The 27,557-nt window shown below is 44.2% G+C and overlaps 1 protein-coding gene and 1 long non-coding RNA gene across 4 annotated transcripts in view; one reads left to right on the top strand and one right to left on the bottom strand.

Moving 5' to 3' along the window:
- LOC311582912 overlaps positions 1 to 22,802 on the bottom strand; it is a 35,236-nt gene extending 12,434 nt beyond the window's left edge. Inside the window, exons 1-2 of one of the 2 annotated variants that reach the window (XR_014774309.1) lie at positions 22,678 to 22,802; positions 7,287 to 7,498 (exon numbers count right to left, since the gene is read on the bottom strand). This is a non-coding gene — a long non-coding RNA (uncharacterized lncRNA). Of the gene's footprint in view, positions 1 to 7,286; positions 7,499 to 22,510; positions 22,557 to 22,677 lie in introns of those variants that run through there. The other variant, XR_014774310.1, reaches the window with a different exon arrangement.
- Positions 22,722 to 27,557, top strand: part of AHCYL1 (adenosylhomocysteinase like 1) — a gene marked incomplete at its 3' end in the record, with an annotated part of 31,632 nt that continues 26,796 nt past the window's right edge. For both annotated transcript variants that reach the window (XM_084756207.1, XM_084756208.1), the window contains exon 1: positions 22,722 to 23,082. In XM_084756207.1, coding sequence (XP_084612333.1) covers positions 22,963 to 23,082 — 120 coding nt within the window. In that variant the 5' untranslated portion in view covers positions 22,722 to 22,962. The remainder of the gene's footprint in view (positions 23,083 to 27,557) is intronic.

Genomic DNA, 27,557 nt, shown 5'->3' with positions numbered 1-27,557 from the left:
TCAAGTGGACGGCAGTGTCATGAGCCAGAAGTTGCTCCGTTAAGCGAATGTCAAAGGTGAGGGGATGTGGTGAAGGAGTCAAGAACAATACACCCCAAAACATGCTGTGTTGGTACACAGGTTTCCTCAGGCTCATGCCACCGGACAAACTGTCGTTGCCAAAAGTGCTAACCAACACTCCTTTTCACACTTTTAGCAGGCTATAAAGACTCCTTGGTGTCTTCTCTATTCCACAAACAAACAAACAAACAAACAGTGCTTGTTACCAGACTGGGAATGCTGCAGCAGGGAACTAAGAACAAAACCAGCAAAGGGACTCTTTCTCCCATTAGCTTTGCACCTCCCACCACAGTTTGCTTAGTTACCGCTGCAGAACTCACTGCCTCTAACCCAGGCCACTCAGTCCTGCAATTTCTTTATAAATGTATTTTTCTTTGGATTAAAAAGCCTTAGAGCTTTCTGCTTTGTCCCTCTCTTTGGCTCTTCACTTCCTTATGAGAATCCCATTGATAAAACATCTGTGCTTCCTCCAGATAATTTGTCTTGTAACCGTGATGGTTAGAGACAGATGAGGAGTCTACCTAAGATCTGAGATGGGCAGAGGATGAGGATTTGGGAGGAGAGGATTTCATTGCAGTCTCTTGTCAACATGTGTTCGGTAGGACAATAGCTGGCTTGCCCTTATGAGCTGCATTGCCCTGATCTGGTGCGGAAGCCAGATTTCATATCCAGTGTCAGTCATCAGTGTTGCTGTGATCCCCACTCAGCCTTCATGCCAGTGCAGTACAAAATGATGATAAAAATACATTCACAGTCATGCATAGTTAGTATGTATAATACCCACTTGTTGTATTCAAAGTCTCTGAATTCTTACTAAGCCTACTGCTACCTGCTGGTGAGGTTTGCAAGGTCTGAGAAGTGATTTATAGAAGAAAGTCATGCAACTGGGGAGATAGTCTTGATGCTGAGCCACTGTCCACTTCACAGAGGGCAATAGCACTGAAGTACTATACAGTTTCAGTGTGATTAGTAATATACCAATCTCCTTAGCTCTACCAAGATGTTGTTAATTATGGAGACATCATCCTATATTGATGTATTATGCTTTAAATTATAGCTTCTTTCCCTGGAAAATGTTGTAAAATACAATGTAGCTTTAGATGTGCTATTTTTACTTGGCATGGTCTGTGGGACATCCTCAGAGGTATTTACAGAGGAAAAAAAAAAGTTCAGTAAGACAGGAATAAATATACAAAAGCATGTTTAAAGTAAACTGGGCTTCCAAAACAACCTTTGCCCTATGGAATTAACCACTTCCTTAATGGGTGTACATCCTCTCAACCACCCTCACCACCAAAGTAGCTCTTACATTCTTCCGGCACAACCCCATACAATTTTAATGGCATTTGACTAATTATGGTCCCTCTTTCCTGGTTGGAATGTAAATTCCATGAGGGCATAGACTGGAAGAAACTATGTCTCAGTTTAGGCCTACAGCTTTGAATAAAACCTAACACAAAAAACGTTGCTTAAACTTAAAGTTCATTTCTAGATGGTTGATCTGCCCAGTGATCTACACAGAGCAACACAGTGAAACAACTCACACTGCATCCTCTGAAGCTCTACCTGATGCTGCCACACCTCCCTTCAGCCCCACCATTCTTAACTCTGGGGTCCCCTTGTTTCCGATTCACCCACTTCCCCACGTATGTGTTCATCATTTCCACAAGAGAGTGAGCTCTCTGAAGACATAGGCTGTTTGAACCATTTTAAGTTGTTGAATGCTGGGGGGTGATGGCGCATACCTGTAATCCCAGCACTCTGGAGGCAGAAGCAGGTAGATTTCTTGAGTTAGAGGCCATCTTGGTCTGCAGAGCAAGTTCCTTGTCTCAGGAAAAAAAAAAGATTTTGGGGCTGGAGAGAAGACTCGATGGTTAAGAGCACTGTTCAATTCTTAGCACCCACATGGCAGCTCACAACTGTCTGTAACTCCAGTTCCAAGTGAACAAATGAGTGAATGAATGAATTAATGAATGAATGAAGTGCATTTACAGTGTCAGACTAAGTGAATGAGCCCAAACATCACAGGAAACATCTAGTGTATCATCATTGTGTTCAGAAAAGAGAGAGTCCTCTTTGAGGAGGAAACGTAGGTAAGTGGAAAGAGTGTGTCCTTTGGAAATCAATGACCTGAGTTGTGGTTCCAAATGTGCCCGTGCTTTGGCCATGCCCCTTCTCTTTTGTGAGCATCCGGTTCTCGTACTATAAACATAAATACACAGGCGGGTGATAGTGGGAAGGTCCCGCAACAGAACACGAAGTGGGCGGGGGTGGGGGGGCAGGGGGGTGGGTGGAGGGGGCACGGGGACACTGTGCTCTACACTCTGACTGTTTCTAATTACTGTTGTTAAGAGGCAGTGAGTAGAGGCTGAAGCACTCTTACATTTGTGGCTGAGTGGCCTTCAAGAAGAGCCTCTGGACAGAGAATGGAGTGCTGTGGAAACATTCCAGAAGCCACGGTAGCAACAGTATTCAATATTGAGCACCAAGTCTGACAGGCACTCCACACACATTTTTCATTAAATATTTACAGCAAACTTTAACGTCAGGACTGCCACTCCACTTATAAAAACAAGAAAACGGAACCTGAGAGTGTCTCCAAGTTCCAAGGTCACAGAGCCAAGGAACAGCTGAAATGATTTCAAAGCCCAATCCATGTGACTTCAGAGCATGCTCCAGGCTTAACACGTTTCTTCTCCGAACAAGTGAGAAGTCAGCAAGCATACTGCGGGAATTAAACTGGATTAAAGCCTTTTTAACAACCTAGATCGAGAAAATGAAGATAGGCTCAGATGCTGATAAATTACGTGGCAGTGTAAGCCTGTATGTCGTCTCCTACGCTGATCGCTCCCAATGCTGTAAACTTTGTCTTAGCAGTTTCAACAAGAGAGCTTGTTCTGAACCAGATGCACTTCCCTGCATGCAAACCCAGTGCTTAGAGAACAAAGTCCTTACCTGAGCCCTCCCCAGTCTGCGGCAGTGGTGGAACACTACCCTCTGAACACAGCAGCAACTGCAATTTTCATCAAAATACTGTGGCCACTTGCAAGAGACACTCAGGAGGAAGCCCGCTGACATAAGAAGGTCGCTGAGGTTCCAGCCACTGCCTCCTGTACTGCCCTCCTGCTGTGTGTATTTCTGCTCTAGCTTTTCAAACTTTCAGGGGGTGCTTAGGGGACACAGAGGATGAAAAATTCACGAAGGAGGGAAGCCCATCTATACAGTCATGAGTAAAGCATCATCCATCCCGGGGTGAGAATCTTTGGTGATGTGGCTGGTTTGTGGTCACTCACACTCCTAAAAATAACCCATTAACCTTATTTTAAATAACTCAATAAGCTCTTGGTTCACCAAGCTAGACTAGGGTAGAACTGTTCCTTTGCTCTGTCATTGTTGTCCTATCTAGAGTGAGTAGGCATGTGTTCATATCTTCCCAGGGTAAAGTCTGCATGTAGAAAGTCATCTGTGTCTTTGGGAAAGCTGCCTTTTAGGAGACTTTGTTAGGCCGGAGTAACATATAAATAGAGAATTCTGCGGTTTGCCTTTTCCCAGCCCCTGTAAGATATTTACTTTCTCATACCATACATTCTCAAAGCACATGAGAAGAAGGGATGCCTCCCAGGCCCCACTGGCCAGAGCCTCATCCTGCTGCAGCTCCTTCCATCCTTTCTTCTAGTGAACAGGCTCATCTTAGTCACAGATTTTTTTTCCCCACTATAGCAAAATTTAGAAGCATATTCTGAATTCCTGTGCAATGTTTGCTGATGCTGTAGCTGTCCTCTACTGTAGCCAGAGGATCTTACAGATGCTCTGAGCACCACCAGGGTACCCTGGATTGACAAGTTACTTGGCACAGCAGGCCTAGTGCTGTCTCTTACAGCCTTGGTATTCAGGAGGAGGGTGGCAGGACAGGAAGGACTTCTTTGAAACTTTTCCGTTGTATACATGACTCCCCTACAGAGAGTCTGGCCAGAAATAAACATAACTTTCCCTGCATGTCTCCATCACAGGAGGAGCATATGGTTGGATGCAACTGGCTTCTCAGAAAACCTTTCCAAAGAACACAATCTAGTTACTCAGCAAATATTTACTAAGCAACATGGAAGGAGAAAAGAGCATTCCAGCGGGAGGCCGGTGAGAGGGAAGAGACTGAACAAGCTAAAGAGGAATAAAGCAGCAAGAGTGTGTATGGGGTACAGCGAGTAGTAGCGGTCCAGAGAAAGGGGAAGAATTGGGGACAGTTTTGGATACCTGGGGAAGGACTTCGAGTTTACCTCAATAGGTAAGAGAGACGAAAGATTCTGAGCAAAGACAGATATAATCAAAATGATCAGCGGAATTAAGTGGGACCAAGGTAAAGAGTAACCCTTAAGCTATTACTTTGCACCCAGCAGACTACCAAAGTCTTGGCACAGATTGCCTCGCTTAATAAAGGAAAACGAGCGCTTGAGACAGTGCCAGCCAGGGTGTGTTCAGTCCTCACAGCATCTCCTAATTTGAGAGTTACTGCCTCAGTTTGACAGATGGTGCCAGCAGTTGAAAGAAAAATGTATTATGCTCAAGGTCAGGCATCTGCAGTGATAGAGCCAGGATTTAATTTCAGGTTATTCTGACTCTAAAGCTGACTTATTGTTGTTTTGTTTTGTTTTGTTTTTCAAGACAAGGATTCTCTATGTACACTTGGCTGTCCAGGAATGACCATCCTGGTCTCTCTGTAGACCAGACTGGGCTCAAATTCACAAAGATCCACCTGCCTCTGCCTCCCGAATGTTGGCACTAAAGGCATGCACCACCACCACTCGGCCCAAAGCTGACTTTTGAGGAGATGTTAGAAAGCATTTGCAAAATTCTGGCAAGTGGTGAAGAACTTTGGAAGGGGGAAGAGGGATAGAGAAAAGAAAATAGAAGTGCAACTAAGTGGCGAATGCATAATAGCCATGTTGTGACAACTGATAAAACTTTAGGTAGAAATAATGGTCAAGTATGAGCCAAGGTTTTGAACATAGCCATTTGAAATGGCTAACATTTTAGCCATTTAAATTATTTTGATTGGCAGTTTCCTATCCAGGGTGTAAGGAGCTGGGATGTCATCATTTGATCTCTACAAGTAAACTGGGAAATCAGAAAGTACTCTTAGATCCTTCAGAGCAATAGGGTCACAGGGAAAACTATGGCCCCTCACATCAGAAATGCAGACAGAGAAAATTACAACTTAGTGGGGAACTGGGGCAGGAAGCTCCCCCCGAACCAGGGTAAGAATGCCTAGATTGCGGTTGTACTGTGAGGAAGAGATGGATTTGTAAACCTCAGAGTGAGGTTCTGCCTGCTGGAGGCCGCTGTGGTGCAGAGACCCCTGGGTGAAGTCACCGTTGCCATGTCTGACCAGGAGGCAAAACCTTCAACTGAGGACTTAGGGGATAAGAAGGAAGGAGAATACATTAAACTCAAAGTGATTGGACAGGATAGCAGTGAGAAACATTTCAAAGTGAAAATGACAGCACATCTCAAGAAACGCAAAGAATCATACTGTCAAAGACATGGTATTGTGGAGAATTCACTCAGGTTTCTCTTTGAAAGTCAGAGAATTGCAAGTAACCACACTCCAAAAGAACCGGGAATGGAGGAAGAAGATGTGGTTGAAGTTTGTCAGGGAAAAATGGGGGCAGGGCGGGGGGGTTTAGATAACTCTTTTTTTCCCCTTTTCTCTCAATTCTTTTTTATTTTAAAAAGTAGCTCTTTTGTAATGTGGTGTTCAAAATGGAAATTGAATACTGGCACTCCACCTCTTTAAGAACATCTGGTAATCTGAACTTTAGTGTTCAATATTCATTATTGGTTGTTTTTGTTGTGCTGATTTTTGATGATCAGACCTCAGCTCCCTTAATATTGCCCTTTTTCTTTTAAAAACTTTCATGTGTGCACAGAGAGGCCGCCTTTTCAAGACGGTGCATTTTCAGGTTTGTGACACTAAAGACCGGCCAATGTGAGCTTCCCTATGACCTCCCAGTTGGCCCTGAAGTTCCAGCATGTGGTTGTTTCACTCCTGGACTGTGATTTTCAGTGGGAGGTGGAAGTTTTTCAGAGAACTGAACTGTGTAAAAATGGCCTTTCCTCAGCTTGAAGCTACTCTTAAAATCTGAGGGTCTGGATCAAAAAAAGAAAAACATGTTGTAGTCAAGATGACAGATACAGTGAAAGTAACAACTAACTACAAAGAAGGCTTCACTGGAGAGAAAGTGTCTTGAGTAAGACAGTCTGGTCAGAAGATCCCAGGAAAGTTCTAATTTTCATCAGCAGTTAATAAAGTAACCCATGTAAGTGTACGCAACAGACACTGCTCCTTCTGATTCTGTTTGTACTTTTTGGTCTGGGACATGGGTTTTTTTTTTCCTTTTTTTAAAATATATTTAAATAATTTATTCAGATTACATCTCAATTGATGTCCCCTCACTTGTATCTTCCAGTTCCCCCCTCCCTCCCCTCCCTCTTTTACCCTATTCCCCTCCCCTAGGCCTGTGACAGAAGGGGACCTCCTCCCCCACCATATGATCACAGCCTATCAGGTCTCATCCAGGTAGCCTGCTTCCCCTTCCTGAGTGCTACCAGACCTCCCCAGCAAGGGGAAGTGGCCAAATGGGGAGCACCTGAGTTCATGTCAGAGTCAGGGACATGGGTTTTCAAGGGACATCGTCTGTACCAGCTTCATTAAAATAAACAATATTTGTTATTTTGTAAAAATGCCTAGACTGTAAGTGAAGACTTGTTAGTGCTCAGTGTGGAACCAGCCAGAGCCCTGGAGCCTGCAGCGGGTCCCAGTCAGTGGGTAGAGTGAGGGAAATCATCATCAGCTCGAGTCCAGGAGCTCTTCTAGTTTCCCCCAAAGACTACAGAGCAGAGGTTCTCACCCTGTGAGTCATGACCCTTTTGGGGAGGTAAATGACCCTTTCATAGGGGTCATCTAAATCCATCAGAAAACACATATAAGATATTTACATTACGATCATAACAGTAGAAAAGTGTATGAAGTAGCAATGAAAATTTTATGGCTCGGGGTCACTACTACACTAGGAACTGTATTAAAGGGTCTCGGTGTTAGGAAGGTTAAGAAGCACTGCTCTAGAGGAAAAACTGTAGACACTTGTGAGGAAGAACAGCCATTCTGAAGTGCCGAGGCCAGAGCCCTGTTTCAGGACTGCTCTCAAGGGAACTGTTTCCCAGAGTCTCACCTAATGAAGTTTTGCCAGAGTCTGAGGGCGTGGAGAAGGGGAGCACTGAGCTCCAGCCACGGCTCCAGTCGGCAGTGAGGACGTGTGGGTGGGGACGGAGAAGCGCTGTGAGATCATAGCTCAGACACCAGATTAAACTATCTGGTGCTACTCAATACTCACTCCCACTGTAGACTCATCCTGCCCAGTGTCCTTTCACCAGTACATCCCATCTGAGAGAGAGAGAGAAATGAATGGTAATGCATAAATAAACGTCAACAGTAGCAAAAACTACATCTACTGTATTTAAACTTCAGAAAAATAATTTTTTTTTAAAGTCTTGAAAGCCAAAGGATAAAAAGCCTTACCTACTCAGGAGCAAAGACAGGAATTTCTCTGAATCCATGAAAATGAGAAAAGAGTGGAGAGAATGCTTAACACGTTAAGAGGGAAAGAAAAAAACAGTCTAGAATTCTGAGAAAGGAGCCTTCAAAAGTAAACAGCATGGGTGGGTACTGTGGCAGATGCCTGGAGTCCCAGCTGCACAGGGCTTAGGCACATGAAGGATGACTTGAGCCCAGGAGTCCAAGACAAGCCTGAGCAACAGTTAGATTCCGTCTTCCTTCCTTTCTTTCTTTCGGTTTTTCGAGACAGGGTTTCTCTGTGTAGCCCTGGCTGTCCTGGACTCCCTTTGTAGACCAGGCTGGCCTCGAACTCACAGCCACCCTCCTGCCTCTGCCTCCTGAGTACTGGGAAAGATTCCACTGTTTTAAAAAGTGCGAAGAAGAACTAAAAATTTCTTTCTCAGACAAACAAAACCTGAGGATATTTGTTGCCTGCATTGAATGAGATGTTAAAAAGATCTTCAGAGACGAGAAAAGGGGCACAGATCACAGACAGACAGACCTAACTGAAAAAAAGGAAGGACATCAGAGAAGGATGTGCTGTGTATATAATTAATTAATTAGTTAATTAAGGTGAAGGTAATTAAAACTTCAATTTTAAAATCTTAGTTGATCTATAGAGAACAATTTGTTCAAAATAATAGCAATGATATAGTAAGTATGCTTGCATGTATAAATTTATGAATGAAAGGGGACAGAAACTAGGGATATTTTGTTGTTATAATACTATAAGAAAATTTTTAAAGAAAAATTAATAAAACAAAAATGCTTAAGACAAAGAAAAATAAAAAATAGAAGAGATTCAGTATTAAATAAATATGGATTTAGATTAGCTATAAATGTGTATTGCAAACTCTAGGGCAACCACTAAAAGTATGTTTTTTAGGGAAAGGTAAAAGAATTAGGCCATGGGTGGTGGTGCACGCCTTTAATCTCAGCACTTGGTAGGCAGAGACAGGCAGATCTCTGTGAGTTCGAGGCCAGTCTGGTCTACAAAGTGAGTCCAGGACAGCCAAGGCTCTACAAAGAAACCCTGTCTCCAAAACAAACAAACAAACAAACAAACATATAATTGCTACAAGAAAAGAAGGGGATTTTGGGGGACAAGGTCCAGGCATAGTTCGATTGGTAGGATGTCCATTTAGCATGCCCAAGGCCCTGGGTTCAATTCATAGCACCACATCAACCAAGTGTAGCTCAGCACATACCTGTAATCCCATCACTCAGGAGGTAGAGGGGGATCAGAAAGGCATCCTAGGCTACACAGAGTTTAAATGCAGGGAGAACATTCACAATGATTAGCGTCCTAAGAAGAGACTCCTGGCTGGAGAGACAGCTCAGCCATTAAGACCACCACCGTCTGCTTTTCTAGAGAACCTGGGTTCAATTCCCGGCACCCACATGGCAGCTCACACCTGTCTGTGACTCCAATTCCAGAGCTTCTGTCAACCTCACACAGACATGCATGTAGGCAAAACACCAATGAATACAAAATAAAAATAAATTATGTGTTTTTAAAAAAGAAGAGACCCCACAACTTTCTCCACGATGTGAGGCTATAGGAAGAAGGAAACCAAGTGCAACCCAGGAAGGATCCTCAGGACAGCCCAGCAATGCTAGCATCCTGACCTTTAACTTTCTTGTCTCCAAAACTGTGAGAAATCAGTGGACTCTGTATAAGTCACCCAGTTGATGGTATTTTGTTATTTTAGCCTAAAATGACTAAGACAATAATCTAAGTTTCCACTCTGAAAAACTATAAAATACCAAATTAAATGTGAATAAGCAGATGAAAAGAGAATTTAAAAAGAGGCTAAATCAATGAAACTGAAACCAGAAAATAAACATGGAGAAATCCGTGAAATAAAGAGCTGGATATTTGCAAAGACTATAAAATTCACACAGTTCTAGTCTGGTTAACAACGAAAAAACAAAAGAGAGGAAAAGGAAGAGGAAAGAGGAAGAATAAGAAAGGGAAAAGAAATGGAAAATGGAGGGGAAACAGAGAAGGTATAAATTCTTAATAGAAGAAATGGAAGAGGTGATATAACTGGAGTCCTGCGGAATAGGGAAATGATTATGAAGGAATGTATGAACAACTCTGTACCCACACAGTTTTTGTTTTTGGTTTGGTTCAAGTGCTGGAATCAAAGGTATGTGCCACCGTGCCTATCTATGCACACATGTAATGGACCAATTGCTGGAAAAACACAATCTTCCATAACCCATACAGAAAGAAATGGACAAATTGAATAAGTCTTTTTATAAAAGAAATTAAATCAATAATTAATAACATTGCAAAACATAAAACCTCAGGCCCATATAGAGAACAGTACCAAACATTCAAAGGATAAAATTCATCAAATCTCTACGATCCCTTTTAAAAGACAAAAGCAAAAAGAGTGCTTCTTACCCTATCCTATGACACCGGCACACTCCAATGCCCAAACCAGACAAAGGCATTACAAGAAAAGAAAAGGTACAGGCCAATACATCTCCTGAACATAGATATAAAAATTCTCAACAAAATAGAAACTGGATCTTACAGTGTATTAAGAGAATTATGTACCACATTGAAGTGGGACACAGAAATCTACAAGACTGGTTCAACATACAAAGTTACCATACTGACTCAAAAGGCAATTGATGTGATCCATTACATAAGTGGGCTAAGTAATAAAAACTGTATGAATATTTGCAAAATTCAACCCATACTTATTCTTGGTAAAATCTAACCATAAACTAGCAATGAAGGAGAACTTTCTCAGCTGTATGGAGAGTGAATGTTATGAAAGCCCTGCAGTTAACCTTATCACTAGAGAGGAACCAGAAGCTGCCCGCTAAAATGAGGAGCAATCTAGGAGGTCCTCTCTCATCGTTCTCTTTCAGCATCGAACTAAAGGGCTAGTTAATGAAAAACAGACAAGAAAAAATTAAAAGGTATTCATACTAGGAAGGAGAGAGAAAACCGTCTCTGTTCACAGATGGCACAGATTTTACAAAATATGAAAAGATCAAAAACAGAAGCAGAACCTTGAGAAGTAGTAAGTGGTCGTGACAAAGCTGCAGGATAGATGCTATGTAAAAGTCAGCGGCTCTCCCGCTGAACATGAAATACAGAACAATCCCATTTTCCCTCACTTCTGCCAGAACAAAATACTTTGGTACAAATCTAATATATATATATATATAAGATCTAAATGAGGAAAACTACACAGCCCTAATGAAATAAAGTGCTTAATAGAAGTGACATTTTGACAAAATACAAAATTTTTTTCAGAGCAAGGAAAGTGCTCTGTATAATAGTCCAATGGCATATACATGTCACCATGCATTTTTGAAAATGCATATGGCAACACCGAAAGTGAGTCCTGATTTAAACTACAGACTTACAGCAACAGTGGTGTGCTAAGGGTGCTAGCCACTCTTCTTACTCCTGGGGCAGAAGTACCTGGAAGAGCCAGCTTACAAAAAAGGCTTCTTTTAGCGCGCGGTTCTGAGGGCTGGAGGAGCTTGTGGCGGTACTGCCTTGCCTTACGCAGGAAGCAGAGAGACAGAAAGGGGCAAGAGTGCACCTAGGGACCCACACCCAGCGGCCTACCTGTTCTAGTTAGGACTTACTTCCCAGCATTTCCAGAACCTTGCAGAATGGGTTGACCAGCTAGGGCTAAGCCTCAACACATTAACTTGGGGGGGGGGGGAGCATTTCATATTCAAAAGAAAACGCTCATCAACTGGAACAAATGTACCAGTCTGGGGGGTCATAGTTGAGGAGACTGTATACGGGAGGGTGGGGAGGGGGCAGGGGGTTGCTTTATAGAAATGTCCTTGTCTTCTTCCAGTTGTTTCTACTCACCATGGTCCTGTGGGAGTCAGTTGTCGCCTTCCACCATGGGGGTTCAGAGGATTAGTCTCAGATCACTGGTTTGGCAGCAAGTGCTCTTACACACTGAGCGATCTCCCTCTACTCCTGCTCCATTTTTCTGTGACCCAAAAACTGTGCTAAAACTGAATCTGTTTTTAAATTCCACGCCAACTTGAACTTGTGTGCATGTGTATGATTACGAGAGCTGTGTAGCCATCTTCATAACCACTGTGTCGAACACTGGTTTTCCCCACCTCTAACACTTGCCTGAAATGGATATGACTGGTATCATTGGAGAATGTTGTATCGCTGGAATCAGACATTATGCAACTCCTGAGACCAGCTGCTTGCACTCGGCTTAACGGCTTTAGCATGTACCCATGTTATTTCATGTGCCAGTGTTTTATTCCTCTTTACTGCATGGATGAACCAAATTATTTATCCACTTATTTTCTGAAAAACATTTGGATTGTATCGGTTTGGTCAATTATGAATAGATCTGTTGTATTCTTGTACAGGTTTTTTTATGGATATAAATTTCTATTTACCTGGGATAGTTACCAGCAAATGCAATTGCTAGGTCACTTTTTAATGTATGTTTTGTTTAATAAAAAGTTATCTAATTTTCCAGTAGCTGAACCATATTTGCATCCTCACCAGCAGTGCATAAGGGCTCCAGTATATGAGTGCATGTTTGGCATTGTTTGGCATTTCACTTTAGTCATTCTAATATTGGTGTAGTTATCGCATCAAGGTTTTAATTGTATTTTCCTAATGACTAATGAATGATGTTGAACATCTTTGTTTTTCATATACTCTTTAGTAAGTTGCCTGCTTATTTCTGAGTCAATTTTGATGGGATTGTTTGCTTTCTTACTGCCTAATTTTGAGATTTGTTGTTGTTGTTGTTGTTGTTTTTCAAGACAGGGTTTCTCTGTATAGCCTTGGCTGTTTTGGACTCACTCTGTAGACCAGGTTGGCTTCAAACTCACAGAGATCCACCTGTCTGTCTCCCTGAGTGCTGAGATAACAGGAGTGCACCACCACACCTGACTATTTTGAGAATTCTTTATATTTGTTTGTATGTCTGTTTTTGAGATAGGGTTGGCTGTCCTGAACTCACTTTGTAGACCAGGTGGCCTCGAGCTCAAAGATCTGCCTGCCTCTGCGTCTTTGAGTGCTGGGATTACAGGTGTGTGCGGCCTCACTCAGCTTTCTAAATAAAGATGTATCTATTTTATATGTGTGTGCCTTTGTACATGTATGTGCGCCACATGTTAGCAGGAGGCTGTGGAGGCCAGAGGAGAGTTTAAAATCCCTAGAATTGAAGTTACAGGTGGTTGTCAGCTTCCATTTGGGTGCTGGGAACCAAGCTCAGACAGATCCTCAGCAAAAAAGCAGTGCTCGTCTCTTTGGCCGGGTTGGTGGATTTGGGTTGGGGGTGGCATCAACACAGACAGGAAAGGGCTCTTCTCAATCTTCTGTGCATCTTCACAGCTTTTAGGTTGAGTGGGTCTTCTAAAGGGTTTTGATTGAATCTACTGTTGTGGTTTGAATAGGAATGAGTCCCATAAGGCTCATCCATTTGAATGTTTAGTCATTAGGAAGTAGCTGTATTTGAGAAGAATTAGGACGTGTGGCCTTGCTGGAGGAGGTGTGCCACTGGGGATGGGCTTTCAGGTCTCAAAAGCCCAAGCCAGGCCCAGTTCTCTCTCTTCCTGAGGCCTACAGATCAAGTTGTAGCTCTCAGCTACTCCTCTGATGCCATATAGATGGTCATGGTCCCCACCATGATGATAATGGACTAAACCTCTGAAACTGTAAGCCAGGCCCCAATTAAATGCTTTCTTTTCTAAGACTGCCATGGTCATGACTTCACAGCAATAGAATAGTGACAAAGGCAAAGCTAAATTTACTTCTCCATTTGGAGAGCAATCTATTGAGTCTTCTAATCTCCAACATGATATTTTTGATCTTCTATGATTTTTTTTTTCTTTCAATGTTTTGTAGTTTTCAGCTTTTAGTACCTGGACTTGTTTTAGAAGCTCTATAGGGAAATGTTGCATTATTTGCTATTTTAAATGGAATTACTTTCCTGACTTTCACTTTCCACCTCTTATTGCCAGTGTATAAAAATATGGTTGATGACAAGGGTTCTGCAAATATCTCAGAGACAATGTTTCCTGATCTGGGATGGTCGAGTTTTCTGTTCTGTGCACTGGATATGGCTTTATGATTTGCTTCTGAACCTAAACACAAGATGGAGTCATATATTCTCAATGGAAATAGACTTTTGTCCTCTCAGTCTCTTTTAAAAGGATGTATTTATTTACTATTATGTATACAGTACCCTACTTGCATGTACACCTGCAGGCCAGAAGAGGGCATCAGATCACATTACAGATGCTTGTGAGCCACCATGTGGTTGCTGGGAATTGAACTCAGGACCTCTGGAAGAGCAGTCAAAGTTCTTTAACCTTTGAGCCATCTCACCAGCTCCCTGTCCTCTTTGCTGATTGTAAAAACTAGTCTTCCCAGATGACACATTTCAATGCTTAATGCAACAGATGTTTACATTTTCCTGCAGCTTCACTATGGACACGATCTGCTTTTCTTCTGTGTTGTTGCCACACCCATACCAAAATTTACAAACCAGGCCAGCCAAGACTACTGTGAAGACTGCCAGGGAGCTCTAGGCACACCCATTCCGCTTTTCTCCAGAAAAATACAAAAGGCAGCTCAGCATGTGGCAGAAGCTAGTAATCCCAATACCTGGAAAGCTGAGGCAGAAAGACTGCCATGAGTTTAAGGCAAGCCAAGACTATAGAAAGAGGCCCATCTGAAAGCCTACCTCACAAAAACAAAACAAAGCCCTACCACCACCACCACAACAACAGCCATACAAACTAGGTAACAAGGAACATCATGGCCTCTGATTGGTCCTGCTGGTTAAGGCCATTCCAAGTCCTCGGTGGAGACAGAGGAAAACAGAAAAAGGGGAACCCCCACAGAGGAAAGCAGAAAAGCAGGAACCCCCACAAGGAAGCCTTGGACAGATGTTAGCTGCTCACTTGTCCCATAGCAGAGTACCACTGTCTATTAAGTAGGATGAGAGATAAGTAAGTAAGTTAAAATTCATGTAGAGCACTCATTGTAGACATTTTTAGAATATGAATAAAAGCAAAAATGAGAAAAAATGTGTGACCTGTAATCCCATCAGAGGAACCACCCATTTTGATTTTAACCTTTAGCTCTTGCTTTTCCTTTATATAAACAACTAATTTTATATTTACTCAGAAAGTCTACTGTGATGCTGTTAAAAAGGTTTTTTTTTTTTAAGTTAAATTTTTTTCAGGTAGTAAAATTATTATGCATGTCATTAGTTGCTGTCATCTTTGGGATGGCTGTCCCAAATGTTCAGTCACTTGAAGTTTTCTTTAGCTTTTGGAAGTATAACAGGGGTGATTAATCATACACTTACTGCGGTAGGAAAACCTGATTGAGAAATCAACCATATCTAGCTTTTTTGGCTGTGAACTCTTCAGAAAGGAATGTGAAGTATTTTCCCCACATCCTCCCGAGAGAGTGGCCAGGGCTTCAAGTCTGATGGGTCAAAGAGGTTGAGAGGTAGCTTTTTAGTTGGGAAGTTCGTTTACCTAGGGCAGTGGCTTCCAGCACCTGGGGAGAGGATTAGAGATCATGCGTGACCATGGATGACAGACACTAGACCCACATGAACCCCTTTTCCTCCCTAAGGCTGGCAAAACCTGGTATGCAGCTGGCTGTGAGGAACTGGAAAAAAAAGACTTTTAAGTGGCTAGCCACTCAGCATGCATGATGAGTGGACAGCTCGGCAGCCTACCTGGTGAGCCAGTGCCCACAGAAACAAAAGACCAGCATCCCACAGGGAGCCAAGGAGCAGCCATTAACTGCCGGAGCTCCCTCAACTAGGGCCAGCTGTCTAGCTCTACTTTAATTCACCTGCTTAGGAATTTCTGCTTTAGTTTATATTTAGAAAAACCAAATGAGACAAGGGGAAGATCCCTTAATAGTTATAGTAGATCTCTAGCTAGCTAACTAACTAACTAACTAAATAACTAACTAAATAAATAAATAACTACCTCTTTATCAGATTTGGAATCAGATTTAAATACAATCCAAGAAAATGAAGAACATGATCATTTCTTTCCCACCAATTGTCACGGAGCTTTACGGCAAGCCACACCATGATGAGCACTCTGATTCGATGTTCGCCTATGATCACTTGTTCACCTCTGATGTCTTCTTGGCCCTTAAGGAGTGGCAAGGACTGTTGGGTCAGCTAGCTTTAAGGCCTAAGCCCCTGGACTAAGAAACTTGAACTGGGCCAAGGCAGAAATGGCACCCTCGCAAACATGCTTTATATATAGCTCAGAGAAAGTTTCTTCATCCTCCTGGCCTTCCATTTTCCCACCTGTGATGCTCTGTAAACCAAAAACGTCTTTGCCACATGGCAGTACTCGGTCTACACAAAATCTACACAGACACACGTCCACAGGTAGAAGCAGCTTGTCGTCCCCATGTGGGTCACTCAAACCAGATGTTGTTGACCTGTTCCTAGACAAATCACAAAGGTGGCCCTTGTGTGCTTCTACTCTTGCTATTCCTCCCGCCCAGCATGGGTATACCTCATTGTCTTTTCATGCCCTACTCATCCATTTAGATTCAACAAAGTGACTCCCTTTCACAAGGCTGCCTCTGTTTCTCCCATGGGAGTCCATCTTTCTTTCTTCTTCAACAGGCATCTCGTAAGTGATGAGGCATCCGGGTACAACTGGAAAGCTCCCTGCGGGCAGGAGCTAGGCTTTCTTTATCTGTGTACCCCCAGCCCCAGCCCGGACTCAGCTTCGATGTTCTGAGAGTTCTTATCAGCCAAATGTTTGTGGAACTAAAATTGGGACCTAGGTTTAGGCTTGGATGCAGTTCCAGACTATTTCAGGCCCCGGAATGGGTGGGGCAATGAATGAAGGTATGCTGGGCCTGGGAGATAAGCCATCTGAACACGAATGAGGCCTGGGCTCCAGTGCTTGGAACAGCCCCCACCAGCTTACCAGCTGAATTCCTCCTTGTCCAGCCCCTCCAGGAACAAGGAAACACTGTGTTCTCGGGACTCTGTTTAAGTTGACCCCGGAGCCTTTGAGGAACCTCACTTCACCCATCCCTCCCCTGTGACTCTACAAATAAGGCAAAGGCCTGAGCAGGTCTGTTGAAAATGGTTGGAGGGGCTTTGGGGAAAGGCCAATATCCAAGCTCCTGGGCTCTGGCTTGAGCTACGTACTTGCTGTTAGCCCAACATGTTGTTGACCCTTTGTCGGGACTCTAGAGTGTGGAAGTGGCATGAGCTCATGCTGGAGGCCCGGGAGCTCTGTTCTCACCACTGCAGAATGGGACAAATGATGAGGGTGGGGCTGAGGAAGGTTAACTCTTCTCACAGAGAAGAGACAGGGTTGCATTGGTACGATGGAGCCTGCAATTGATCAAAAGCTGCCCAGGCAGGACCTCTTGTCATTATGGAGCGTGAAGAGGACCATCACCATCAGGGCAGAGAGATAGGAAGGCTCACCTTGGAAACCCAGACCGGCATAATAAGAGTTAGGAGGGTGAAATGGTTAATGGCTTGTTGAAAAACAGGGAGAGTCCCTCCTCTAGGGGCCCAGCTGGCTGCAAAGCCAGAAGCAGAGGCTCCAAGGGTGATGCAATGGGGCCCGCCCTGCACACCAGAGAGGGTAAGGAAGGCTGACTCCCAACCAGCAGCAGCCTTCACACCACCAGCAGAAGACCACTCACTCCTCTGCTCCCAAGAAACCAGCCAGAGGGTTGGTGGGACCTTGCAAGTTAAAAAGAAAAAAGACCCTGTCTGCTTGAGCTGTAGGAAATCACAGTTTCTGTAATCTACCCTATTCCATCCAGCCTCTGAGCCTTTCCAGTCAAGCCCAACTTCTCTATTAGCCCCACCACACATGTTCTGGAGTATACCCATGAGAGTAGCTAACTGGTCTACCCAACCAGTCTCCATTTTGACCCCAGTACTACTTTCAGTCTTAGAGACAGGTGACAGGTAGAGGGAGGAGGAGCAAAGACTGTGAGAGGCACAGACAGTCTCTAATCCTGGCCTGCTGGCACCTCCACCCTACTAGCCCATTCACCATCATCCTGGGAGAGGGTATGTTCTGGGTAGAAGCTTCTAGAAAATCCATACAAGTTTCAAGTGTGGGCAAGCATCTCTGACTTCTAGAGTTTAGACTGCTGTCCCTGTCCACCTTTGACATTGACATAGTCTCCTGAAAAACAATTCTCAGTATGAGGCTCATAGAGAAACAGGAGACTATGGCCTCTCTGAAAAATAGAGTGGGGGACCCAGATTTTCTGACAAAGTTCTGATCTTAAACCCCATAAGGATAGGACTGTGGCTGGGCTGTTTTCTATCCCTAGCACATCTTCTGTCATAAGTCCAGGATTATTAGAGTCACTTACCACACACACGTGCACACACATGCCTATGCACACACGCACACACAGATGAACAGAAAAAATACACAAAAAAGCACAACAAGCTATAACCCAGATTCACAATCACTGTTTCCACTCCCTGCTTGCCTTTCCAGCCTTAACTTTAAAAGGTTGCAGCTTTGGAAACTGAAGAGGTCCGCCAGGATCTTTGGTACAATACATCAGTTAAGGATGTTTCTAGGGGCTGTTAGACCCACAGTGGCCAAGCTCAGCTTGAAGCAGAGAAGTGACAGTTACCCAGGGCTGAGGTAGCTTCACTTTTCCCTATCAGAAAAGCCCAATTTGCATGCAAGCAAGTCCTCTGCAGGAGCAAAGACCGTACACCCAGACCACAGGCCAGTCTTATTCCTGTTATTCTGGAAGATGAGGCACAGACAGAATTCAAAATTCGCAGCAGCAGCTCCTTTAAAACCTCCAGCTTTTTTTTTCCCTTTCTGGGACTTACAGCTTACTAATTTATGTTTGTATAAATTACTTTTTGTAACTCACTCCAAGCTCCCTTGTATTTGTTATCTGATTGGATTAAGCCATCACAGGCCCTAGATGGTGAGCTATTTCTTGTTTTGCAAGGGAAACAGATCCAGAAAGACCTAAGATCTCTGTGCCCAAGTTGGGAGGACAGTCAAGATTAAGTCCTCATCTCCACCCACCCAGAACACACAGTACACACACACACACACACACACACACACACACACACACACACACGGTCAGCCAGCCAGCCAGCCAGCAGTTCTCCAGTCCTCGGCACAGAATCTCAGATGCCCTAAGACAAAAAGGTACTTGATCCAATACCTTTGGATCAACTATCATTGTCGACAAGAACAACCATCACTGCCACATTTTGTTCCCTTTGTGCTGTGACCCAACTTTGTTTTGCTTGAAAGCCAATCACACCCACTTCCACACCTCACTCCCAAATATGAAATTCAATTGCAGTGAGTTGGAAATGACTCAAAGTGCCCAATAACAGAAAAGAAAAGAAAAAAAAAGTTAAACTCTTAAGGTGGATGATGAAATGTCTGAGCAACATAACGGCAGGTATGTAAACCATCTCTGTGTACGGTAGAAGATGTTTTGGAAATGTCGTAATTTGAACAGAGTAGAACACACAATGGCAGGCACCTACCACACAAAGGTGTACAAATGAGCAACTGCCAATGCATGAGAAGCAGATGGACTGAGAAAGATGGACGAAAGGTTTTCTCTTTGTAGGTTTTCCCTATATTGTTCAAATATAACTAGTCGTAACAATTTCCTAATGCACGTGGCAAATGTGATTATCATAATAAGTGGAGGAGGAGCTGTGGAGGAGGAAGGATGCTGGCTAGAGTTGCTGAAATGGAAGAAGCAGAGACTGGGAAACGGGTGCTGGGCGAGCACAATGGGAGGCAGGAAGCAAGGTTCTTCCATGGCCGTGCCCCTGGAGATCTGGAGTGCTGTTCCAAGGGACCCATCACTTGCTTGCTGGTAGAGGTAATGGCACAGACAAGCTATTTCTTGGCATCCAGACTGCATCCAGAAGTGGCAGTCTCCACTTGAACCATGTGAGGCTGTCTTGGGATCGGGCATGAGGTGGCAGCATGCAGTGGTTCTCACAGATGTTATGCTAACACTTTGCCTGGCTAGGTAAGCACTTTGATCTCCAGCCTACACCTGGCGGGTATGGTAGCCACCACTAGCTTCTACAGTGCCTGGTTTTCAGGAATGCAGGGACCTTGGTCTGGACTAAATCACAGAGGTCTGCTGCCTCTCTAGCATCACAGGGATGCCCTTTCCATCTTTAGGCTAAGCATCCTTGCCCATCTCCCCTGAGGGCAAATTATCTGCCTCCTTTCCAGTCAGGCTCTCAGGCAAGTGGAATCACTTGCTGGTCTCTATTCACTAAAGCTCTATTCCCTGTAGGTCTGGCCCTGCCTTCTAGCACCAGGACTGCGGCTATGGACCTGGAACTAGGCTAGGTCCTCTCTCTCCTGCTCCTGGAAGAGTGTAAGTAGGAGAAGTACTCTTCAATCTCCAGGAAGCTCACCGCCTGGAGCTAAAATGCACAGAGAAAGTGCAAAGCACTTGGACAATAAAGGTTTGTTTGTTTTTTTTTTAAATCAAATCCAAAACAGAGATATGCAAGTGCTTGTTAAAAATAACCTATCTCAGCAGGGCATGGTGGTGCACACCTGTAATCCTAGCCCTCAGGAAACAGAGGCAGGAAGATCTCTCTGAGTTTGATGCCAGCCTTGTCTACAAAGTGAGGCCAGAACAGCCCAGGCTACAGAGAGAAACTCTGCCTTGAGAAAAAAAAAAATAATATGTCTGGAGACGTGTATTTTTATCGAAGATACTTGGAGTTTCTTAGCTGAGTTCTAAAGACTCTGCTGAATCCATGGGCTCTGATAAGAGTTTGGACAAACTCCAAAGGATGAAGGCTCCCGAGTGGGCCAGGTGTGGTTGCCAGGCCCAAGCTATAAGAAGAAAGGGGCCTTTAGGGGACAGACCCTAGAGATTCAGTTTCATCTCTCTGCCCTCATGGGCATAGGATTCCTCAAGAGCGAAGTCTGACTGCTCAGAAGAGTAGGCACATGAGAGAATCCTAACATTTTAAGACATTGGGGTCCTTTCAGGCACCTCAGTGCTCTCCTACATCCATGAGTCTGAGTAGATAAGACACAGTTTTCTCACAGGACAAACTCAGTGCCTCCATAAGTAACTATCCCACAGCCTCCCTACCCTTAAACATAAACCAATATGGAGTGAGGGATGGTATTTTTTTTTAAGACCACAGCTTTTTTTTTTCTTGACAGAGTTGATTCTTTAAAACCTGTAAGGCCAGAAATGGTGGCACAGGATAAGAGTTCCAGGCCAAGCTGGGTGTGGTGGCGCACACCTGTAATCCCAGCACTCAGGGAGGCAGAGGCAGGCAGATCGCTGTGAGTTCGAGGCCAGCCTGGTCTATAAAGTAAGTCCAGGACAGCCAAGGCTACACAGAGAAACCCTGTCTCGAAAGAAAAAAAACAAAACAAAACAACAATAATAATAATAACAGTTCAAGGCCAGCCTGGGCTACACAGTGAACCCCTACCACAAACAAACATGTTGAGTAGACAAGAATGGACTTGGAGAGAAATTTAGGAGCAAGGTTTTCAGGAAGACTTACTCTCAGCACAGTAGAGAAGACTCTGGCTTCTCACAGTCCACCAAAGAGGGAAGGGTTAAGCAAAGGGATGAAACGGGAGTCACGGGAGGCAGCTGGATGCGTAGTGTACTGGAGCTCTGTGGGATTACTGTGGCCATTGAGAAATCTCAAGGCGGTGAGATGGCTGCAATAACTTTTCGGAACACTTCAGAATGTGATTGAAGGCTGTTTGCTATGTGATGTAACCTCTCCCCTGTGACCCACAAACCTTCATTAAAAGTTCTGCTACATGTCACAGCCTCGGTTCTTTTTGCGGTTTAAGAGTGGGAGTTGGAAAAGGAAAGGGACTGATGTGACTGCAAGGCCCAAAAGAAACAGTCATACGACTTGAATAGTGAACAAAAATTCAGATGAGGCAGCAATCTAGAGCCAGGGGTGACCATGAAAACCTAAGTCCCTTCAGTAATTCACAGAAATCCTGGGGACAGCACTGTACTTTCCACAGGACATAGGAATCAGAGCCAATGTCATTTGAATGACTTTCAAAGGACAAGATACCTCAGCTGACACCAGCTTACAAACAGGCTTTCTCTCTTCAAATGGATGAATTATTGGAAAACATAAATGTGCCACATATACCTCTGCCATGCCAGGGTCTTACTCGGGAGCTGTACCCAGTAGAATCAAGAAACTGTTATACATGAACATGCCGTACATGAACACCCTAAGTGACCACTGCAAGTAGAGCTGGTAGGGACAAACTAATGACTAGAAGAGAGTGTGGAGCAGGATAGCCCGTCTGGCGGGGACTTTTTCTCAATCTGCCAGGTTGTGTGCCCTCTGACCCATCAACCCTATCTTAGTGACCTCTTCACATCAGCACGGCAGCCTGAAGGTCTTGTAAACAGACAAGGCCCAGGAGGAGATGGTGATGGAGGTCATAAAGGGTTGTGTGGAAACCAGTCTGCTCTCAGCTTGCTCTGCCCCCTATGAAGTGAAAAAGCAAACACTGTGTGGTCCAAAGGGTCCAGGGTGTGGGCCGTGTGTGAGCAGGTTTTCTCCAACACTGAATTTTCCCAGGGAAGGCCGTAAGATGTGCCCTGTGGGACTCTGGCTTATGTTCCCAAGCATCGCTCCTTGATACGCCATATCCCCGACCCCTGGCACTCCATCACCTCTCCATCATGAAGTCTCCCGGGAAATTGGCAGTCCAAAGACCTGCGGCATCTTTACAGGGAGTACACACGGCTCAACAGGGCTGATGGCACCACCTGGCGGCGCACAAGGTACAACTCACCCTGGGAAGCTCATCACCCGGGAGCAGGAAAGGAGGAAGGGGCCTGGTCCTGCAACCCGGCCCAGCGTGGTGACGTCACCAGACTGCGCCATGTCTCTCCGCCTCTTTCCCCACCCTCTTTTGGGGCTGCCAGTACTTGACGTGGCGTCTCCGCCCTCTACCCTTACTTTGCGTGCGTGCTTGCGTGTGGCGGAGGTGGCTGCGCGGGCAGGTCGGAGCTGCGTGCTGCTGCTTCTGCTTCTTCTGTGACCGCCGTCGCTGTCCGGCAGTCTTGGGTGGCGGAGCGGACGAGGCGCGCGGGTCACAGCCCTTCGGAAGCCCAAGCAGCTCGGCGCGGGGCCTGGCGGGAAGGCGGGCGAGCGCGTGGCCGAGGGCGCCGCGCGGACGGGCGGGCGCCCGTGAGGCAAAGAGGCGGGGGCGGCGGGTTAGCCGCGGGCCGGGCCGGCCGGGGGATGTCTATGCCTGACGCGATGCCGCTGCCCGGTGTCGGGGAGGAGCTGAAACAGGCCAAGGAGATCGAGGACGCAGAGAAGTACTCCTTCATGGCCACGGTCACCAAGGCTCCCAAGAAGGTGCGGGGTTCTGGGTGGCGGCGGGGGCCCTCGCGGAAGGGGCGCGAGCAAGCCCCGGGCCCGGGCTCGGGTAGTTCGGGACTTCGGGCTAAGGTTTGGGGTGCTCGGTGACCACTGGCACGATGTAAGGGGTGGCCGGTGAGCAGCCATGGGCCTATCTGGGGCCATAGAGGCCGCTCTGACCTCGCTTTTCTTTGTCCCTCGGCCGGAGTCCTGGATCTTTTCTGAAGCCCGACAGGGCCAGGCCTTAAATGTGCGGCTGACTTTTCCTGGATGGAGGGCCTTGAAGACGAGATTGGGAGGGGGGTGAACGTTTCAGCTGCCCCATGTGATCTGTCCAGGGGCATGAGGGTGTGCAGGGAATTTCCCCTCAGGTGAGTGGGGGAAATCAGGCAGCGCTTTTCAGGGCATCGCTTGTGGAGAATTGGCCGTTTAACCAACAACTGCGTGATAGCTTAGAGGCAAGAGGGAAAGACTAGGAACCGGCTCTTTAAGGCAGCCGAAGGTTCTAAAAGCAACAAGAAATTGAAAGGCAAAATGATTTTTGCCTTCCAGTGTTCCACTTGCTTGGAAGTTGTGCGAGAAAGGAAAATGTAGAGGTTGGCGACAGTAGACACTGTCATGGATGCAGGCATGTGAAGAGATCACTTAGGCATCCCTCCCTCCAGAAAGAGGCTTGGGGGGGTTGGAGAGGTGGGCGGGAAGACATGATTGCTCATTCTTTACTGCACTTAGCGAGGCAGAACAAGTTCAGCCTATTGTACTGTGGGTTGAGCTCAGAGGACATCCTTTTATTGCTCTCGGAAAAGGTGATCTATGGAGGGCTGAGTGTAATCAGCTCTCCCAGTCGGGGCATTGGGATCCCCAGGGCTTCCTGTCAAACATTCTCTTGACTTTGCACTTAACCTGGTACCCAGTTAACAGTAGACCAAAGAACCTTTAACCTTTCTGATGCCCATGACATGCAGGACAAATATTTCCTCTTGTATAAAATAATTTCAAAGCTAATCCTGCATACAGTATTTCTTGGGTTCAGGGATGGTATGAATTCAACAGAGCAAGGTTTGCAGGACTTAGTTAATCCCCAAGATTCCTGCACCTGAGCTAGTTAAGCTGCTCTCCGTGCCTGAGAGGGTTTATTTGTTTGTTTGTCTGTTTGTTTGTTTTTCTTCCAAGAAACTAATTGACAGGTCTCGAAAAGAGAAATCATTGCTGTGCTTTAGTTGTTTTCTCACAAAATTTACGATTGTTACCATGAATGCTTTTAAAAGGTTATGGAAGGTCCTTTTATCCTAAGGGATTCAATTGACCTCGTTTTTAGTGCTCTCGTCCCCTTGACTGCTTTGTTGAAGTGACCTTTTGCAGTCTGCAAATGAAATTAAAGTTCTTACAAACATAATGGTCCCATGCTAAGGGAAAGAGTAGGAAAACTCTAATCCCCCTGACTCTACCTCTTACATAAGCCCACCTTCTTTTGTTTAGGTACTTGAGAGTATTGGTCATTTTTATTATTCCTTTCCTCTATTTCAGTGGAACTATATTCTTGCAAATCAATATTGATAAGTCAAAGTCTGTGGTAAACATTGTAACTCCTAGAGGCCAGCACTCCTGTCTGTGGAGCCTAGTTCTGTTCCTGACATATAGTACTCAACTGTTAATTGCCAATCTGGCTAACGAATAGCTGAGAGGCTGATGGCCGATAGCAGTAAATATCCCTTTTCCTTTCCTCTTCCTGAGAGGAATGTCACAAATTAGTATTATTGTAAAGCTAACAGCTTCAGAGACTCATATTCCATTAGCTGAAATAAGCAAGTCTTTGCCGGGAATGTGGGAAAACCGTGTTGCAAGTTTCCTTTTACTAGTATATGTGTCCCCATGTTATTAATCTTGTCCTTTGAGCTTTATTGTGTGGCATTTACGTTGTACTTGTATTAAAGTGCATTGTGATGACTAATTACCCTTCCCTTAATGATGATAAAAGGCATTTACTTAGTTAATGGACAAGTTAAGGACTAGTCAAGGTCATGTAGGAAATTCTAGGTAATCTGGTTTTGGTTGTTCTGTTCCCTCTCAGAATTTCAGCTGGTCTAGACATTATGACTTAGGTCACTTTTGTACCTCTTCCATGTAGTGATAATGTGACAAAGTAAGGGAAAGGTAAGGGTGGAGAGCTTGGCATAGTACAGAATAGTGTGAGGAAAAGGCCTCTTTCAAATGGTGCAGTCCTTCACCCATGAGGATCCCAGCTTGACACTAAACCAGGTAATCTTTGGATCATTGCCATTCTGAGGCTCCCCTGGAACTGAGGACATTCCTGGGGCCAAGGGATATAGGTGACTTAAGTGCTTCTCAGTCAGGTCAAATCCCAGTATACTTTTCTTGTCAGCTTTTGATTATTGTTTGCTTTGTTTGAGGCACAGTATATGCCCATCAAATAAAAGCATATGCATCTTATTCTCCAATTGCAGTGATAACCAATTCTGTATTCTTGGGTGCTATGGACATTACAGGGCTTGTTGGTTTGATTCAAAACTTGAAATAGTTGGCAGTCAAGAAGCCAACTACTATTAATTAGTATTCTCTTGAGTGATTTGTGTGCCTCAGTTTGCTCTTTTGCCTAATTAAGTATCTGTTGTTTGGAACAGATGATGCTACTGACATTTGGAAGTTAAGATAGCAACAGTTATTTTTTAAAGTATATTTTATTCCCTCAAAAATATTTTTATTTACTGCATTGGTTTATGGAGGAAGGACACATACGCATGTGGGGAGTCAGAGGATAATTATGGGAATCTGTTCTCTCCTACCTTGTGGGTCCAGGGAATCAAATTTGGGTTGTCAGGCTTGGCAGCAAATGTCTTTACCTGCTGAGCATCTTGCTGGCCCTTTTCCCTCTTTTCAGTGAACATTTGAGGTAGCTTACCGAGGGTCATGAGTACAATAGAGTAGGGAAGACAAAACTTTAAAAATAATGTTAACTTTGAAGGGTAAGATAATTAGTGATATTGATTATCATAAGCAATTTCATTTATCTAACATCCAGAAAACCACAAAAAGAATCATAATCTTGTCCCTTAGTAGACATGAGAAATAATGGAAGACATTTTTCCTGATCCAGAATTATAAAGGCAGTTTTCATGGGATCACATTGATTTATATGATATAACTCACATGATAAAACTTATTCCAACATACAGTGGTTTCAGGTAGTATGGTCAGGAAAGCTTGAAGTGAGAAGTCCTTGAGATGTAAGAAGTGTACAGTGTACCACAACTGAAGGAAAGCCCTGTTTAATGTTACTCAAATCAAATAAATCTGCTAAATTGTTACAGTGCAGACAGTAATAGTCTTTGGGCCTTCAGAAAGTGGCATTGTGTCAGATTGTTGTTTTTCCATAGAATAAGCCCCAATCTCCAATTAATAAATCAAAATCTCCTTTGATGGACATGTTTTTCTACATACCTCTCAGAATATTACCCTTTCTCTGAGGAGGAAGGACACACAAGATTCTGCTGGGTGGCATGTTTACTATTTAGCCTAGGTTCTATGTAGTTCTTTTACCATTTAGTTGCTGTTTGATCAAATTGTTAATGTTATCTTGAAGATTGTAGAAGAGAAGTTTATTTTGAATTTTCAAAATGCAAACCCTCATCTTTGTTTCTAAGTCTAGAAGAGGTGACCACATACAGAGTATATGTAGAAGGCAGAGAACTGAAACAGGCCTCACTTTGGCCTGTCTGAGGAAGTGTCTGGTAGTTCCTGCATTAGAGGCTGTGCATAATGGTCCTTAATCTTTTGAGCCTTAATCTTTGAAGAATTTCATGAAGCTCAGAGGAGCACAAAAAAATACTATTTACTTCTAGAGGTTTTAATAGGACTTCCTGGAACTCATTCATAGATCTTGACTTTAAAATCATGCTTTAAATAGACAGGCTTCTAAGCATAGTAGCTCTTTTCTTGACTGATCTAGAATCTGCATTTTAAATTAAAAAGAAAAAAATGTTTCTAGCTTGCACTTTGGCCTTGTGGTTTAGGATAAAGCTGGGGCTGATGATATTGGTACCCTTCTCTTTGGGACTCCTTACTGCCTTGAGAGTATAACTCAGAAACCTACACACAGACTCCAGGGTGGGTATGATGTCAGCCCTACTGCTCTGTATATGAAACTGTGCTTTTTAAACTATTTTTAATACTGAGCTGATGAAATGTGAATCTTATCATTTGATTTCTCTAGATAGAGCTTATTGAGGTCAAGAACCATGTTTTACGCCTAACGTCCTAGGTATAGTGTCTGACACACAATACTGTCGGTGAATGTTTATTAAATCAAATACTATGAAATGATCCTCCCCAGGAGAAAGTAAGTTGGACTCATGTGGTAACTGACTGATTTTTCTTTTCTTCTGGCCAGAGCTATTTTTACTAACCTATACCTCCCTTATAAATGGGTAAGGCAGTAGATGGGGAGTGCAGGG

This window comes from Acomys minous (assembly GCF_964271855.1).
Source record: "Acomys minous genome assembly, chromosome: 14".
NCBI classification, from domain to species: Eukaryota; Metazoa; Chordata; class Mammalia; order Rodentia; family Muridae; genus Acomys; species Acomys minous.
Note: the sequence above shows the minus strand (reverse complement) of the source record. Positions and strands in the feature narration are given on the sequence as shown.